Source organism: Papaver somniferum, unplaced genomic scaffold, assembly GCF_003573695.1.
Source record: "Papaver somniferum cultivar HN1 unplaced genomic scaffold, ASM357369v1 unplaced-scaffold_114, whole genome shotgun sequence".
In the NCBI taxonomy this organism is placed as follows: Eukaryota; Viridiplantae; Streptophyta; class Magnoliopsida; order Ranunculales; family Papaveraceae; genus Papaver; species Papaver somniferum.
In genome coordinates, this window is record NW_020620381.1 from 5,039,153 (window position 1) to 5,051,926 (window position 12,774).

At 35.8% G+C, this 12,774-nt stretch overlaps 1 protein-coding gene across 2 annotated transcripts; it reads left to right on the forward strand.

Annotated features, from left to right (window-relative positions):
* The first annotated feature begins 917 nt into the window (after positions 1-917).
* On the forward strand, positions 918-9,678 carry LOC113328945 (cleavage and polyadenylation specificity factor subunit 2-like). Of its 2 annotated transcripts, none has more exons than XM_026575944.1 (19): positions 918-1,199; positions 1,526-1,694; positions 2,252-2,348; positions 2,646-2,766; positions 2,889-3,007; positions 3,587-3,681; positions 3,771-3,922; positions 4,173-4,230; positions 4,324-4,431; positions 4,735-4,987; positions 5,345-5,448; positions 6,161-6,253; positions 6,632-6,730; positions 6,954-7,085; positions 7,181-7,325; positions 7,410-7,910; positions 8,009-8,070; positions 8,165-8,233; positions 9,278-9,678. In XM_026575944.1, exons 1-19 carry the CDS (start codon positions 1,057-1,059, stop codon positions 9,311-9,313), a joined length of 2,556 nt encoding a protein of 851 aa, XP_026431729.1. In that variant the 5' UTR covers positions 918-1,056; the 3' UTR covers positions 9,314-9,678. The 2 variants fall into 2 exon arrangements, with proteins under 2 accessions (XP_026431729.1, XP_026431730.1); XM_026575945.1 differs by having other exon boundaries at positions 5,345-5,439.
* The last annotated feature ends 3,096 nt before the right edge of the window (positions 9,679-12,774 follow it).

The following is a 12,774-nucleotide window of genomic DNA, read 5'->3' on the forward strand; positions in this document are numbered from 1 at the left end:
AAAATCGAGAAACCTTAAGAACTTTGAGTAGATCATCTGATTACAAGATCAAAACATATGAAATAAACATCACGAAAAAAAACTAGCAGTAAACATTCTCATGTGCAATTCACAAAGTTGTACTTTGTTTCCGTAGAGAGAAATAAGGTTGATCCTTATTAGTCTTCAACAATTCTGTCACTAAATTTTGAAAATCCAGGGGAATTTTTTGATTGGATCTAAAACAACCGATCTAATAGATTTCAGTTCATCTACTTACAGTTCCGATCTCATATGAAGCTAGATCAAAGAACGATATCTAAGAATTTTTGTTGAACATTTGTTTAAACAAATAAAAAGTATAATGAGAAAATTTGTATAAACGATCTCTAAGAAGAAAAGAAGAGTTTCTCTCGGTCTCTTTCTGAATCTCTCCTGAATCTGTATAAACAATGGAGGGTAATTTTGGTAGAGAAAACATTCGATAGTTTTTGAATCGGTGGGAGTTTGGATTAACTCGTTTAAATTTGGAGAAACTGTTTAAGATGAGTGAATTTTAGACTACAGAGTACTGGGCTGGAAGAGACAGGACTAAAGCGCCTAAAGCCTAGAAAAAAAGGGATTAAATGTTAATTTCTACTCTTCCTATTTTCGATAAGTATAGACTTAGCGTGAATTTTTCACGGTGATATCATCGGGTGAAACAAAAAACACGGGACCCACAATAAATAAAAAATTAACCACTTCTTTTTTCTCCCGGTGGGTCCCACATATTACTCTCACTCGGTGATTCGACCGTGAAAAATTCACGGTGGGTCTAGCACACACAATCATCGTCTTTTGTGACCAATTAACTTTAACTTTGACTTACCTTTGAAATCGAGACTTTATCACTGAAATCAATTGAAAAAAAAAAATACTAGAAAAGAAAAGGAAAAGAGGGAGAGAGAGAAATCAACTGTCTACTTTACTGTTTCTTCTCCGAGAACAAACCCTCGAATCAAAACCCCAAACCCTACCTTTTTCATCACACTAGCCGGAAAGTGAAAGAGGGAGAGAAGAGAGTGAGAGGGAACAATGGGAATTCTAGTAACACCACTCAGTGGTGCTTACAACGAAGACCCTCTTTCTTACCTGGTTTCAATAGATGGTTTCAACATATTGATCGATTGTGGTTGTAATGATGTCTTCGATACCTCTCTACTAAAACCTCTTTCTAGGTTCGTCTTCCAATTTCAAACTCATTTACTGTATTTTGTTTAGTCATTTTTGATTCCCTAAATTGCTATTGTTTTTTTCTCATTCATTGTGGCTTTGATTTCATGATATAAATTTAGGGTTTGTGGTGGAGGACTGGAAGTAAGAGTTGGGTTTGATTAGGTTAATAGAGAGTGAATGTTTGTTTTCAGTTCTTGTAATCAAGAATGTAGGAAAATTTGGTGTTAAATCAAAACCAATAGAACATCATTAGTTCCACCATCCGACATGATGACTCGGTACATGTGTTATAGCTTGTTTGAATAACAACGATTAATTTACTCTGCAGTGTAGCTTCCAAAATAGATGCAGTTCTGTTATCGCATCCAGATATACCGCATCTTGGGGCTTTTCCATATGCCAAGCATCATCTTGGACTCACTGCTCAAGTTTATTCTACTGAACCTGTTCGGAGACTAGGCCTGTTGACCATGTACGATCACTATTATTCACAAAAGGTGAGATTTCTTTTACTTTGGTGTTTTTTCTAGGATTTAAAAGTGCTCGACATTATATATGTAATCCTAAATTTTTACATATAATTCCTACTTTTTACATATTGTCATAAACAGAACTAATTGGGTAGCGACACGTTCATGAACTATTTTTTGTTGCTGCTCCTGCTTTAGCAAACAGTTAAGGTCTTATAAAAGGAATCTATTGATACTTAGTCCACTTTAATTTTAGGGGAGTGCATGCGATTTGAAAATGGTAACGTCTCTGATAAATTCACGGAAATCATCTTCAGCCCCTACTAGCTTTTGTAATTTCTTGACCCGATTGTTTATTGTCGTTGATGATGGGTCTACTTTTTCAGTATCCTTATATGCTTGTCAAGGCCTATTTTTTCCTTCTTCTAGTGTCGTTTACATTTTCTTCCAACTATGCTCCTTATATAATGTGTATATATCGGGGTGAAGCTCGAATATTTCTCAATTGTTTCCAGTTTATATTCTTTTCAAGTGATTATAATAAAAGTTTATGTCATTTCACATCATTTTCTGTTTGACTGCAGCAAGTTTCAGGTTTTGACCTGTTTTCTCTGGATGACATTGATTGTGCGTTTCGAAGTATTGAGACACTGAAATATTCTGAGAATCATCACCTGACTGGTAAGCAATTACATTGTCACATTTTTTTGATCTCATCTTGTGAAACAAACAATACACAACTTAGTCCTTTGTGTCCCTAGATCAGCATGTCTCATACCCATGATACCCATGCAAGTGTGACCAACTTATAGCATGGGCCTACACTTCTTATACTTTTCATAAGGGGAATTAGGGATGGTATACCCTATATGAAATCTTCGTCAATGTTTAGCATATCTTTTTTTAGATAAACATGATATCTACCTTTATTGTTGCCATGTATCTTTCTCTTGATATTTCCACCATAAAACTTAACAGGTAAAGGAGAAGGAATTGTTATTGCTCCTCATGTAGTGGGGTATCTATTGGGCAGTACAGTCTGGAAAATAACAAAAGACGGGGAGGATATAATATATGCTGTAGACTTTAATCATCCAAAGTAAGAGTTTTGGGTGACTTTACTTTAGTAAAAGAAAAAACTTGACATTGTGTCACTTTGGTGTGTACTTGAGAAGAGATCCAAAAACTTACCTTTTAATTTTTTTTTTGATGATTTGCAAGACACTTGAATGGAACTGTCTTAGAGTCATTTGTGCGGCCAGCCGTTCTGATAACTGATGCATACAATGCTTTAAACAATCAGCCTCCTCATATACAGCAAACTGACGAAAGGTTCATAGGTATTCTTCTTACATGAGTTACTGTTCATTATTTCCATATTAGCCATACATGGTTTCCCTTTATTACGCCTTCCTATTGTTTTAATATTTTTTTTAAAAAAATCGATCCCTGATGTACGAATTATTTTGGGTATGATATGTTAATTGAGTTCAACCCAACTATTGAGGTGGTGCGATGGCTCGCAAATAATCTGGCATTTGCACATATATACAAGCTCTTATTCCCTGCTATCATTATAAACTATTGCAACATACCTATCTCAAAACTATTGTGAAGTTTTGTAAATATATATGTATAAATAATCTGACATACAACCAATATATGTATATAATATGGATGCTCTTCGTCATTGAAATAGATGAACTGATGGTACTTGTCATAAATTGTGAATCTGTAATCATTCTGCTCCTGTCTATAGTGGAGTTTCAATTGTGCTAGATGAGTTCTCCTTGAGTTGCATATTACATGCTTAATCGTTATCTATGACTATATCTGTCACGAGTCATGTACTCGTTAGAGCAGGTGCGAAGATATCTTACATGATTCGTGATTCACTTTCGTTTCTCTGTGTCTTATAGAAAAAATTTTAAAGACCCTTAGAGGGGATGGAAATGTACTGCTTCCTGTTGATACAGCAGGGCGGGGTTTGGAACTTCTTTCGATCTTAGAACAGGTAGAGATACACAATCTTGTAAATGATGTTAACTGTCTCTGATGTTTAACTATTCTTGGACAGACGATCTTATGTTTTCTGATATGCAGCATTGGTCACAGACTCATCAGACGTACCCGATTTATTTTCTTACACATGTCTCTCCGGATAGGATTGAGTATGCAAAGAACTTCCATGAGTGGATGAGTGACTCAATTGCAAAATCTTTTGAAGACGCACACGGAAATGCTTTTCTTTTGAAGTAAGTACTTAAAAACACATCACTCATCATAATGTTGTGTTTTTGTTCTGGTTATACATGTTTCCTTTCGTTCTTCTTTCCCATAGGGACTTGGGATTTCTAGTTTCTTTCTTACTTGTAAAAGTTGAACTTCTGAAGTTGCTTTTTATATATAAGAAGGCTGCCTAGAGAGCACAGATATGAGCATTATTTTTAGAGCATGTCTTGTTTGAATCACCATCATATTAATCAGAACTTCAAAATGATCCAGGCATGTTACACTCATGATTAACAAGAGTGAGCTGGAGAAAGTACCTGAAGGCCCAAAAGTAAGATGCATAGTTTTCATGAAAAACTGTACTTTCTTTGTTTTACTCATTTTATGGGATGAAGTTGACTGATATTCTTGTGATCTTATCTAGATTGTTTTAGCTTCAATGGCTAGCTTGGAAGTGGGATCTTCTCATGATATATTTACTGAATGGACAACTGATGCTAACACTCTTATTCTTTTCACTGAGAGAGAGCAGGTATATTCAATATTGTACCCTGATTCATGACCTGGTTATAATTCCGTGAGAATACTTTACACTTCTGTATGGTTAAAAAAAAAGGAAACAGGGGAACTTCTTATCCATATGAATAGTACCTACTTTTTCAAACATTGGTCCACACCATCTGTGTTTTGGACCTTTTGGTAATTGTTTGCATGACAACATTCATGTTTTTGTGTTTTCCATATGATACCCATAAATCTAGCTTTTGGTTGGTCTTTCCTCTGCTCGGGATAGTTAATTCATTTCTGAGATCTACGTTTCCCACTTTAAATGTAGTTCGCAACGTTAGCTCGAGCGCTTCAGGCTGTTCCACCTCCTACAGCTGTTAAGGTTACTACGCGCAATAGGGTTCCACTGGTAATAGAAGAGTTAACAGCTTTTGAACAAGAGCAGCACCGAATAAATAATGAAGAAGCACTTAAAACTTGTGTAAGCAACGCTGAAGATGCAAAAGCATCTAATGGATCCGATGTTAAAGAAGGTGATCCCCTGTTCATTGATGCATCTAACGCCCATGCTTCAGCTGAGGGTATGTTTTTCACTTATCCTTGCTATGTTTTCCTATAAACATTTTTCTTTTTCTTTATTAGCTTACGGTAAAACTGCATCTTCGAATAATTTTCCTCATCCTTCATTTTGCTTTCAACTTGCCTCTTTTGGGACTTTAGGTTTGATATATTAAGAGCTTTGATGTCTCCCTCCGCCTTGGAAAGAGTGTAGGCTAAAATGAAAAAGTGAAAGGCTCACTCTTTCTGGGATGGAGGTAGTATTAATTTTTGACTTTGTGTTTTTCGTATTAGTATGTTCAATCTTCCATGATAGTTGATACATCCTGGTACTATAGAGGTTACTTGTGCTTAATTTCGTTTTATGATTTAACTTTCAGTGGCTATACCAAATGGTGCTGCTCATCAAGACATCTTTATTGATGAATTTGTTTTTTCTGACAAAATTGGTTGCTGCGGCGATTGTCTTATCAAGGTAGAGAAGGCATGGCTCTTATGTCAATGCCTGTAAGTTTTACATGAGCATGCACTGTGTACTCGTTCACAATTTTAATAGGTTCTCTGCATTTACTGGTTTAACACCCTGTCTAGAAAATAGTTACATGCTAACATGCAAGGTTCTTAGCGTTCCATGTGAGATGCATAGATCTAGCTCTTGGTTAGTCTTTCCTGTCCTTTGGATAATTTATATTCATCCCGAGGCTTCATTACAATCTTTGAATGTAGTTCACAACATTAGCTCAAACACTTCAGTCAGATCCACCTCCTACAGCTGTAAAGGTCTGTATGCACCCACATTAGGATTCCACTGGTAGGAGAAGAATTAATCCGTGTAATTTTTTGTTTTCGATTTTTTCCATCACAAATTCTCTGTTAAATCTTGTAAATTACAGTCTCAAATCAGGTGTATATCAGAATAAGGCAAAGGTGTCTTTGCAAGAAGTTGGCAAAACTGCCAGTCGTATTAAGTACTTTGCATAGAAATTGTGTAAATGAAGGTGCTTATTAGACATCAGGCTTATGCTCGATAATGGTCTGCTTCTAAGTTTGCAAGTCATGATTCTTATTTTGCATGCTCAATGTATTTATTAGCTTTCGAAGAGAAAGTTGTATGATATTGTATGAATTCTTGATTGCGTTTGTGTGCTTCCAACTTTATTGCTTGTTTCTTGTGTTTCATACATCTTCTTTCTCAGGTTGGGGGAGATTTAGATGGCAAACTTGATGAAGTAGCAGCAAACCCAGTACTTGATTCAAGACCTTCAAAAATTGTTTCCAATGAATCGACGGTATGTCATAACCTACCTGCAGGTGCTTTGGTTTTCAAAGCTGCCTGCGATACAAGTTCTTTCTTTAACATTTTTGTGAAAACAAATTGTCTTATTTTCTTAATTACAATGTAAGGCCTGATATATGCAAGTAATAGAACTTTAAAAGAAAGAGTAATGCTGTTTGCTAAAAAAAATAATCATCCATCTGTAACAACAAAATGAATTTGTGCAATAAGTAGATCAAAGACCCCAATAGCTTTGCTTATTACGACATTCTGGTCCAATCCACTTGAAATAGTTTTATTTTATCCTTTGGATCCTACCAAGTCCCTAGTCTCTGCTTATACTATCTTTTTTAATTGCAATATTGACATGTTCACCACTCTTTTTTTTCAGGTGCAGGTGAATTGTTCAGTGGTTAACATGGACTTCGAGCGTCGTTCAGATGGCATGTCCATTAAATCATTCCTAGATCGTGTCGCTCCTCAAAAACTTGTATGGTAATACTGTGTTTATTTCTGTTAAGGAACTCACTTTTTCTGTATCATGATTTTGCTTTCTTTGGTTTAACTAATTTTGGATTATTTTCTACTCTTTCAATTACTGTGGTAGAGTTCGTGGTAGAGTTCGTAACGAAATTAGCCAAGTAATTTTTTAATTCTTGTAGAACATGTAGGGTGGTTACTGATAATATGCCATCTTTTTTCTTTTGGAAAAGGTCTTGGTGCATGGATCAACAGAGGCTACTCAGCACTTAAAGCAGCACTGCTTGAAGAATGTGTGTCCCCACGTCTATGCTCCCCAGGTTGGAGAAACAATTGACGTCACCACATATTTATGTGCTTACAAGGTAGGCTAGTTATTTTTGGATTTGACAAACTGACTTAAATCTTAAGGTTGAAAGTGTTAGTGTTAAAACATTTGTGTAATGTTTTTTTATTACAGGGTTATACTCGCGGCACGTTACTCGTTGGTGTCAACATAGACAATAACACAGTTGTATTAGGCTGTGAAAGCAGGTCAAATAGGCAAATTGCTGATAACGAACTAGGTCTGAACATTGAGACAGAAGGTTATGGTGAAGATAGAGGTATGGAGAAAAATATGATATTATTTTAATTAGAGATTCTCTCTTTTATTTATAAATCACTTATTGTTTTTTGACTGTTTTTAGTTGAGATCACGAGGATTAAGTATGCCATTGAACCTCATTATGCCATTACTTGCGCTGGACCTATTGAGGCGTTGGAAGGCCTGTACAGTGATATGAGGAAGACATCATCGTTCCTTGAAGATACACTTGAGGTCCCAGTGAACATATGCCAAGTAGCTGAGACTCTTCGTTCTTCTTTGGTAAGGAAAGAGAGTCAGATTGTTGATGTCGAAGATTACAAGTTTCTTATGGTGGGTACTCAGCATGATAGGGTTGACAACCCTGGCCGAGGATTGTTTAGCGTAGACCCTGGTCTACGTTTACTCAGCGTAGATCGTCATAGTGGAGTACGTGAAATACCTCCACGGTCATTTGCATCAAGAGGTATGGGAACTGCACTGGCAGATAGTCTTTTAGGAGACCTCAATTATGACGAAACTCCCGAGGCAGTGGCAGGTAAAGTTTATGATGTTATATATAGAGTTAGTGAGGCAGAGCCGTACGTTGGTGGAGATGTAACAGGTACTATTTTATTATTTTACTTTATTTTAGTTTTGTTTCTTTGTAAAAAGAATGAAAGAATACAATAATTAGATATTTATAATAATAATTGTTTGCAGTAATTATCTATCGATTGGGTTTACCACCTCAGATACAGAGATATCCTCAGAGAGAGTTCACGGTAAGATAAATAAATCGATATCTCATTTTATGTAATTTACATTTAGTAAAAAAATCTTACTCAAATGAATAAAAAGCTCATAAAACTTCTTCAGCTCAAATATTGGGAGAAGAAAAGGGTGCAGGAGCTCTTAGGTAAAGAAATATTTGAAGTCGCACGCGAGGTTAGTTATCTATAATGTCCTGGTTTTCATTAGGAATGCAGCTTTAAATTTTGAGCCATTACTTGATAGAGCCTACAACTCTTGCATGGTTGGAAGGCTAAAGTTCTGTCCCAGGCTGGTAGGATTGTTCATATTAATTCTACTTTCTCTGCTTCTCTTTGTTACCAAATGCAATGTTTTGGGTTTCCTAGAAAGGTTTTAATCTTTTAAATATATTTGATAACATCCAATGTGACTTTTGATGGAACAAGGATAACCCTAGGAAAGTTGTTAAACACTAAAGCTTGGCATTAGGAATACTCATAGAGTGAATGTATCCCTAATTACAAAATTAGCTTAGCAATTGTTAAACAACTCAGCTGAAGCCAAATTCTAATGAAGAGAACACCATTTCTGACAGGTTTTGGTTAAATATTTGGCATATGAAAATTTTACCTAGGATTAGCCTTTTTGTTTGGAAGATGTCAGCTGATGTTTTGCCTCTCAAGTCTAAAACACATAGTTTTTTTTAAAATGTCAATACTTATTGTGTTTTATTCAATCACTTCATATGGAAAGATCTGCTTGTGTATTCATGTCTTGTGATTTCACTAGGGTTGTTTGGTTTGGTCTGGCTATTCCGGTTCCTAGTTGAAGTAAGGATTTCTTAGGATGAGTTAGGTCTTGGTTTACCACTCCTCTCAAAGACTGGAAATAAGTGTTTAGTATCATTCGTTGGCATCTCTGCAACTATAGGAATCCTGTAGTTTTCAATAAAGTCAATCCAGACCCTATAGATTGTAATCACATGAGTAGCAAATCCTTTAATGATTGGGAGGTCAACACTAGTATGACTAATTTGTATGCAACTATTCGGAGGTCACATGAGTAAGACTAATTTGCAACAGCAGGCTGTATGAAAATGACTAGCCATCAATCAAGATTGCAGGTAGGGCAAAGGAGTTATGAATATCAAATTGATTCTTCTTTTGAAGAATCAGACTGCTCTTATGGAACTGATTTATTGAGTCAATAGTACACTAGCTGACATTAGAATCTTTTCAGGCATTACTGCAAGTGCAACCGGTGCAGGGACATTAGCAGCCGAGAAATGTGTGCAGTGGGCATTGTAGGTACAAATTGAAGACATCAAGTTTCTGACATAAGTAAGGAAGTTGTTTTTATTCTGAATCACAAGCCATCAAGTTGTGAATGGAGAGCAAAACCAATATTAGGTAATGTACATTATTAACTGATGTATTGTTGGGTAATGTTCATATAATGAAATATTGGCCATGAGATCTTAATGGTGAAGCAGACAAGTTGGCGATTTGGAGTCCTGCTAAGTAAGGTTTTCTTTTGTAGAAAATGATCCCCACCATCATATTTTTAAACGTAAAATGATGGAGGGCGTCGAAAAATATATAAAGATTATGATTGTATATCTAGTTGTAAACACACTTATGTTTAGAGCCTCGTCCTGCAAGTCTTGAAACAACACACTTATGTTTGTCTTGAATACAAACATAAATGTATTTTAGTTGCAAACAAGATGACAACAAGAATGTATGCCAGGTGTTCTCAACCTAATTGTTGAACTCTCCTACCATTAATAAGTAACATAGGAGATGGACGTAATAAAATGGTGCAAGTTTCTAAAGATAAATGGATGCAATTAAAGCTTACTTTTAGTTTTTAAAGGCGGCCCTATAATTGGGGCTTAAAAACTGGATTTTTCGGGGGCTTTTAGGGTTATGAAATAGCCTTATCCTGGTTTTCATGTAATACCTAATCCACCTTTAATTTAATGTTAATTAAATTTATTAATCTAACTAATTTAGTGAATGGATTAGACTAATCAAATCATTAATTTTTTGAAACTTGATATTTTTGGATTTTGAAGAAGCAGAAAGGGCGACTTTTAAGAAAAATGTTGAAACCCTTCGTCACAAAACTCGGGATAGCCTTATAATCAACTCCCAACATCAATTTTATTGATTCAAATTCGTCAAAAATCAGAGCAAAATCTGAAAACCTTTGATGTTATGGCTGGGAAAATGTGTCGAGCCAGTCGTAAATACATAATTACTGTTGGGATATGAGGAACTCCCAACCGCGAACACATCAAACTGGGTAGTTAAGAACTTCTGGCCGTTATGTGTCTCAGAATAACCTGAGTCTGTATTACGGCTGGGTTAACATACTTATCCCGTCCGTAAATTTATTTGTAAGTCGAGAAATTTTGAATTTCAACATGAATACATACTACGATTGAAAGTTAATAATACTTTCATTAACTAGACCACAATAAAACTCATTACATGCTTAATAGATCCCTTTCGATGTATCAAGAAAGAAGTCTTTGATGACGGTGAATTGAGCCTCGAAGTTGAAATTATAATATTTCCATTTCCTCCATTTCTTCTTAGCTTGAGCTACGACTGCTTCATCAGTCTCACCTCTAAGTCGAAGTTACTTGCATATACGAAGCAAAGCCGTATATTCTTCCACTTTTTTTTTTTGCGTATGTCTGAAAATCGAAGATACAATTCAATCCTATCGCGGTTGTTAGTGTTACCAGTTTCATTACAAAAAATTTCAAAAAACTTTACTCCAATAAGATTGACTTGGTAAACCACCATTCCTTTGTTCTTCTCCCTTCTTTGGATAGAATAGTACAAAAATTTTGCAAAGAGACAAGTCTTCTTCCAAAGTAAAATTGGGTTTATCCTTTGAGTCCATTGCATTGAATTTGTAAGAGTTTTAATGGAAATTATTAATGTAGAAGGTGTGATTTTGATCTGGAATGTGTGGTTATATGGAGAGGAAGTTATTTTAATTTTAAATAAGTGGTTGAACAGGTAGAACCTTCTATAGATCAGTCTTCAAACAGATCTATTTTTCAAAATTCAATAAACTAGCCGATTTAATGTGGTACACAAGAAAATTATAGGTATTTATGGATAGGAAATCGCTAGGTCGACCAAGGCGTAATTCGGCATAAACCTGCAGGATTTGTATTATGTCAGGTTTGCAGCTGGTATTCCTGACCGTAAATAAGATTAATTACTTTTTGTCAGACGGCCTGGATATGTAGCTGTAACCAGAGGCATTTTTTTTCCTGGGTTACCATAGTAATATACGACTAGGAAGTTTCGAACCGTAACAAGTTTACGGATGGGGTTCCTAATCGTGCTGGTATTACGGTCGGGAACTAGAAAGGTTGACCAAGACGTAAACAAAAGTTGTAAAGTTATGTCAAATTTACGGTTTGGAGTCCTAACCATAAGCATGATACACGTCCTAGACAAGTAGCCGTAAACAAGACTCATGTTATTTTTGTGTGACTAGAATAATTAAAATACGACCAGGTATTTCCAAACCGTAAAGCAATTACCGATGCATTTCCCAATCGTTTTCTTCTTCACGGCCGGGAGTTCCTAATCGCTTTCTTGTTTACGGCTACGCAAATTTATTTGGCAACAATTATAGGTATTTTCGGCTAGGTTATGTGAAGCATCGACCTAGCTAAAAGTGCACAAAAAATTCAATTATGTTGATTTTTTCCTCATTTTTCTTAGATTAGACAAATGGAAAGATTAACATTCATTCATACATGCAAAGTTATAAAAATTCATCCATCCAAATCCATAACCGAAAGACGAAAATAGTAAATAGACAAAGTCTTAGATAATAAAAAATCCATGAAATAAAATCCTAAAAAGAGATTAAATAGTCATTCACTTGATTCCTCCTCCTTTGAAGACGAGCGCAAAAACGTATCCAAATCGTCGTCCTCTTTATCCTGTTCTACAAATTGTTCTACAACTCTAGCCTTTTTACCTCCTCTTGCACTGCCAACTTGAATTTGAGTCTTTTTACCTCCACCACGTCCACGTCGAGCACTTTTCCAGCACGACCACCCTTTTCACCTCGACCACGACCACCTTTTTCACCTCCACCTCGACCACCTTTTCCTTGCTTTGTTTGAGCTTTCTCACGAATCTCACCATAGGGACTATCTGAGTCGCCGCTAGAAGAATGAGACCTAGCCCTCTTATCTCTCCTTGATCGGTCCTCATTATAATCATACATACCTGCTTTCTCATGGATTATTATTCCTTTAACTCGATTCCGGAGTAATCTTTGTTCAGGGACCGTTAACTTCTCACCAGAATTAATCATACGGGTCATGTCCTTGACCACCCAATTAACTCGTTCAACCTATTTTTTTCATATCAAATACACATACTGTAATTATTCATAGATAATTATTCATAAAAAAAAGAAGCATATACAAACATAATTAGTAGTATACATACCACCATCTCTCCTAATCATCTTCTTCATTCGTTGATTCCTTTGATTTTGAACCCTCTCTCTGCCTTCTTGAAATGTCTATGCACCTCTGGATCCAGATTTTTCACATAAGTATGAGCCCACTCTTGATGTCATTTTATGTAATTCGCATCTTCCTAGGAAGTCTTATGAGAATCTTCAAGCGCTCTTCTACTCATTTGGTTTTCTTGTTCGGAACGAGCATTCCAATGCTCAATCAACGG

Coding starts and splice junctions, on each gene's coding strand:
- LOC113328945 (XM_026575944.1), top strand. CDS start 1,057: ATGGGAATTCTAGTAACACCACTCAGTGGTGCTTACAACGAAGACCCT. Junction 1,695..2,251: donor ATCACTATTATTCACAAAAG/GTGAGATTTCTT, acceptor GTTTGACTGCAG/CAAGTTTCAGGTTTTGACCT. Junction 4,231..4,323: donor AAGTACCTGAAGGCCCAAAA/GTAAGATGCATA, acceptor GATCTTATCTAG/ATTGTTTTAGCTTCAATGGC.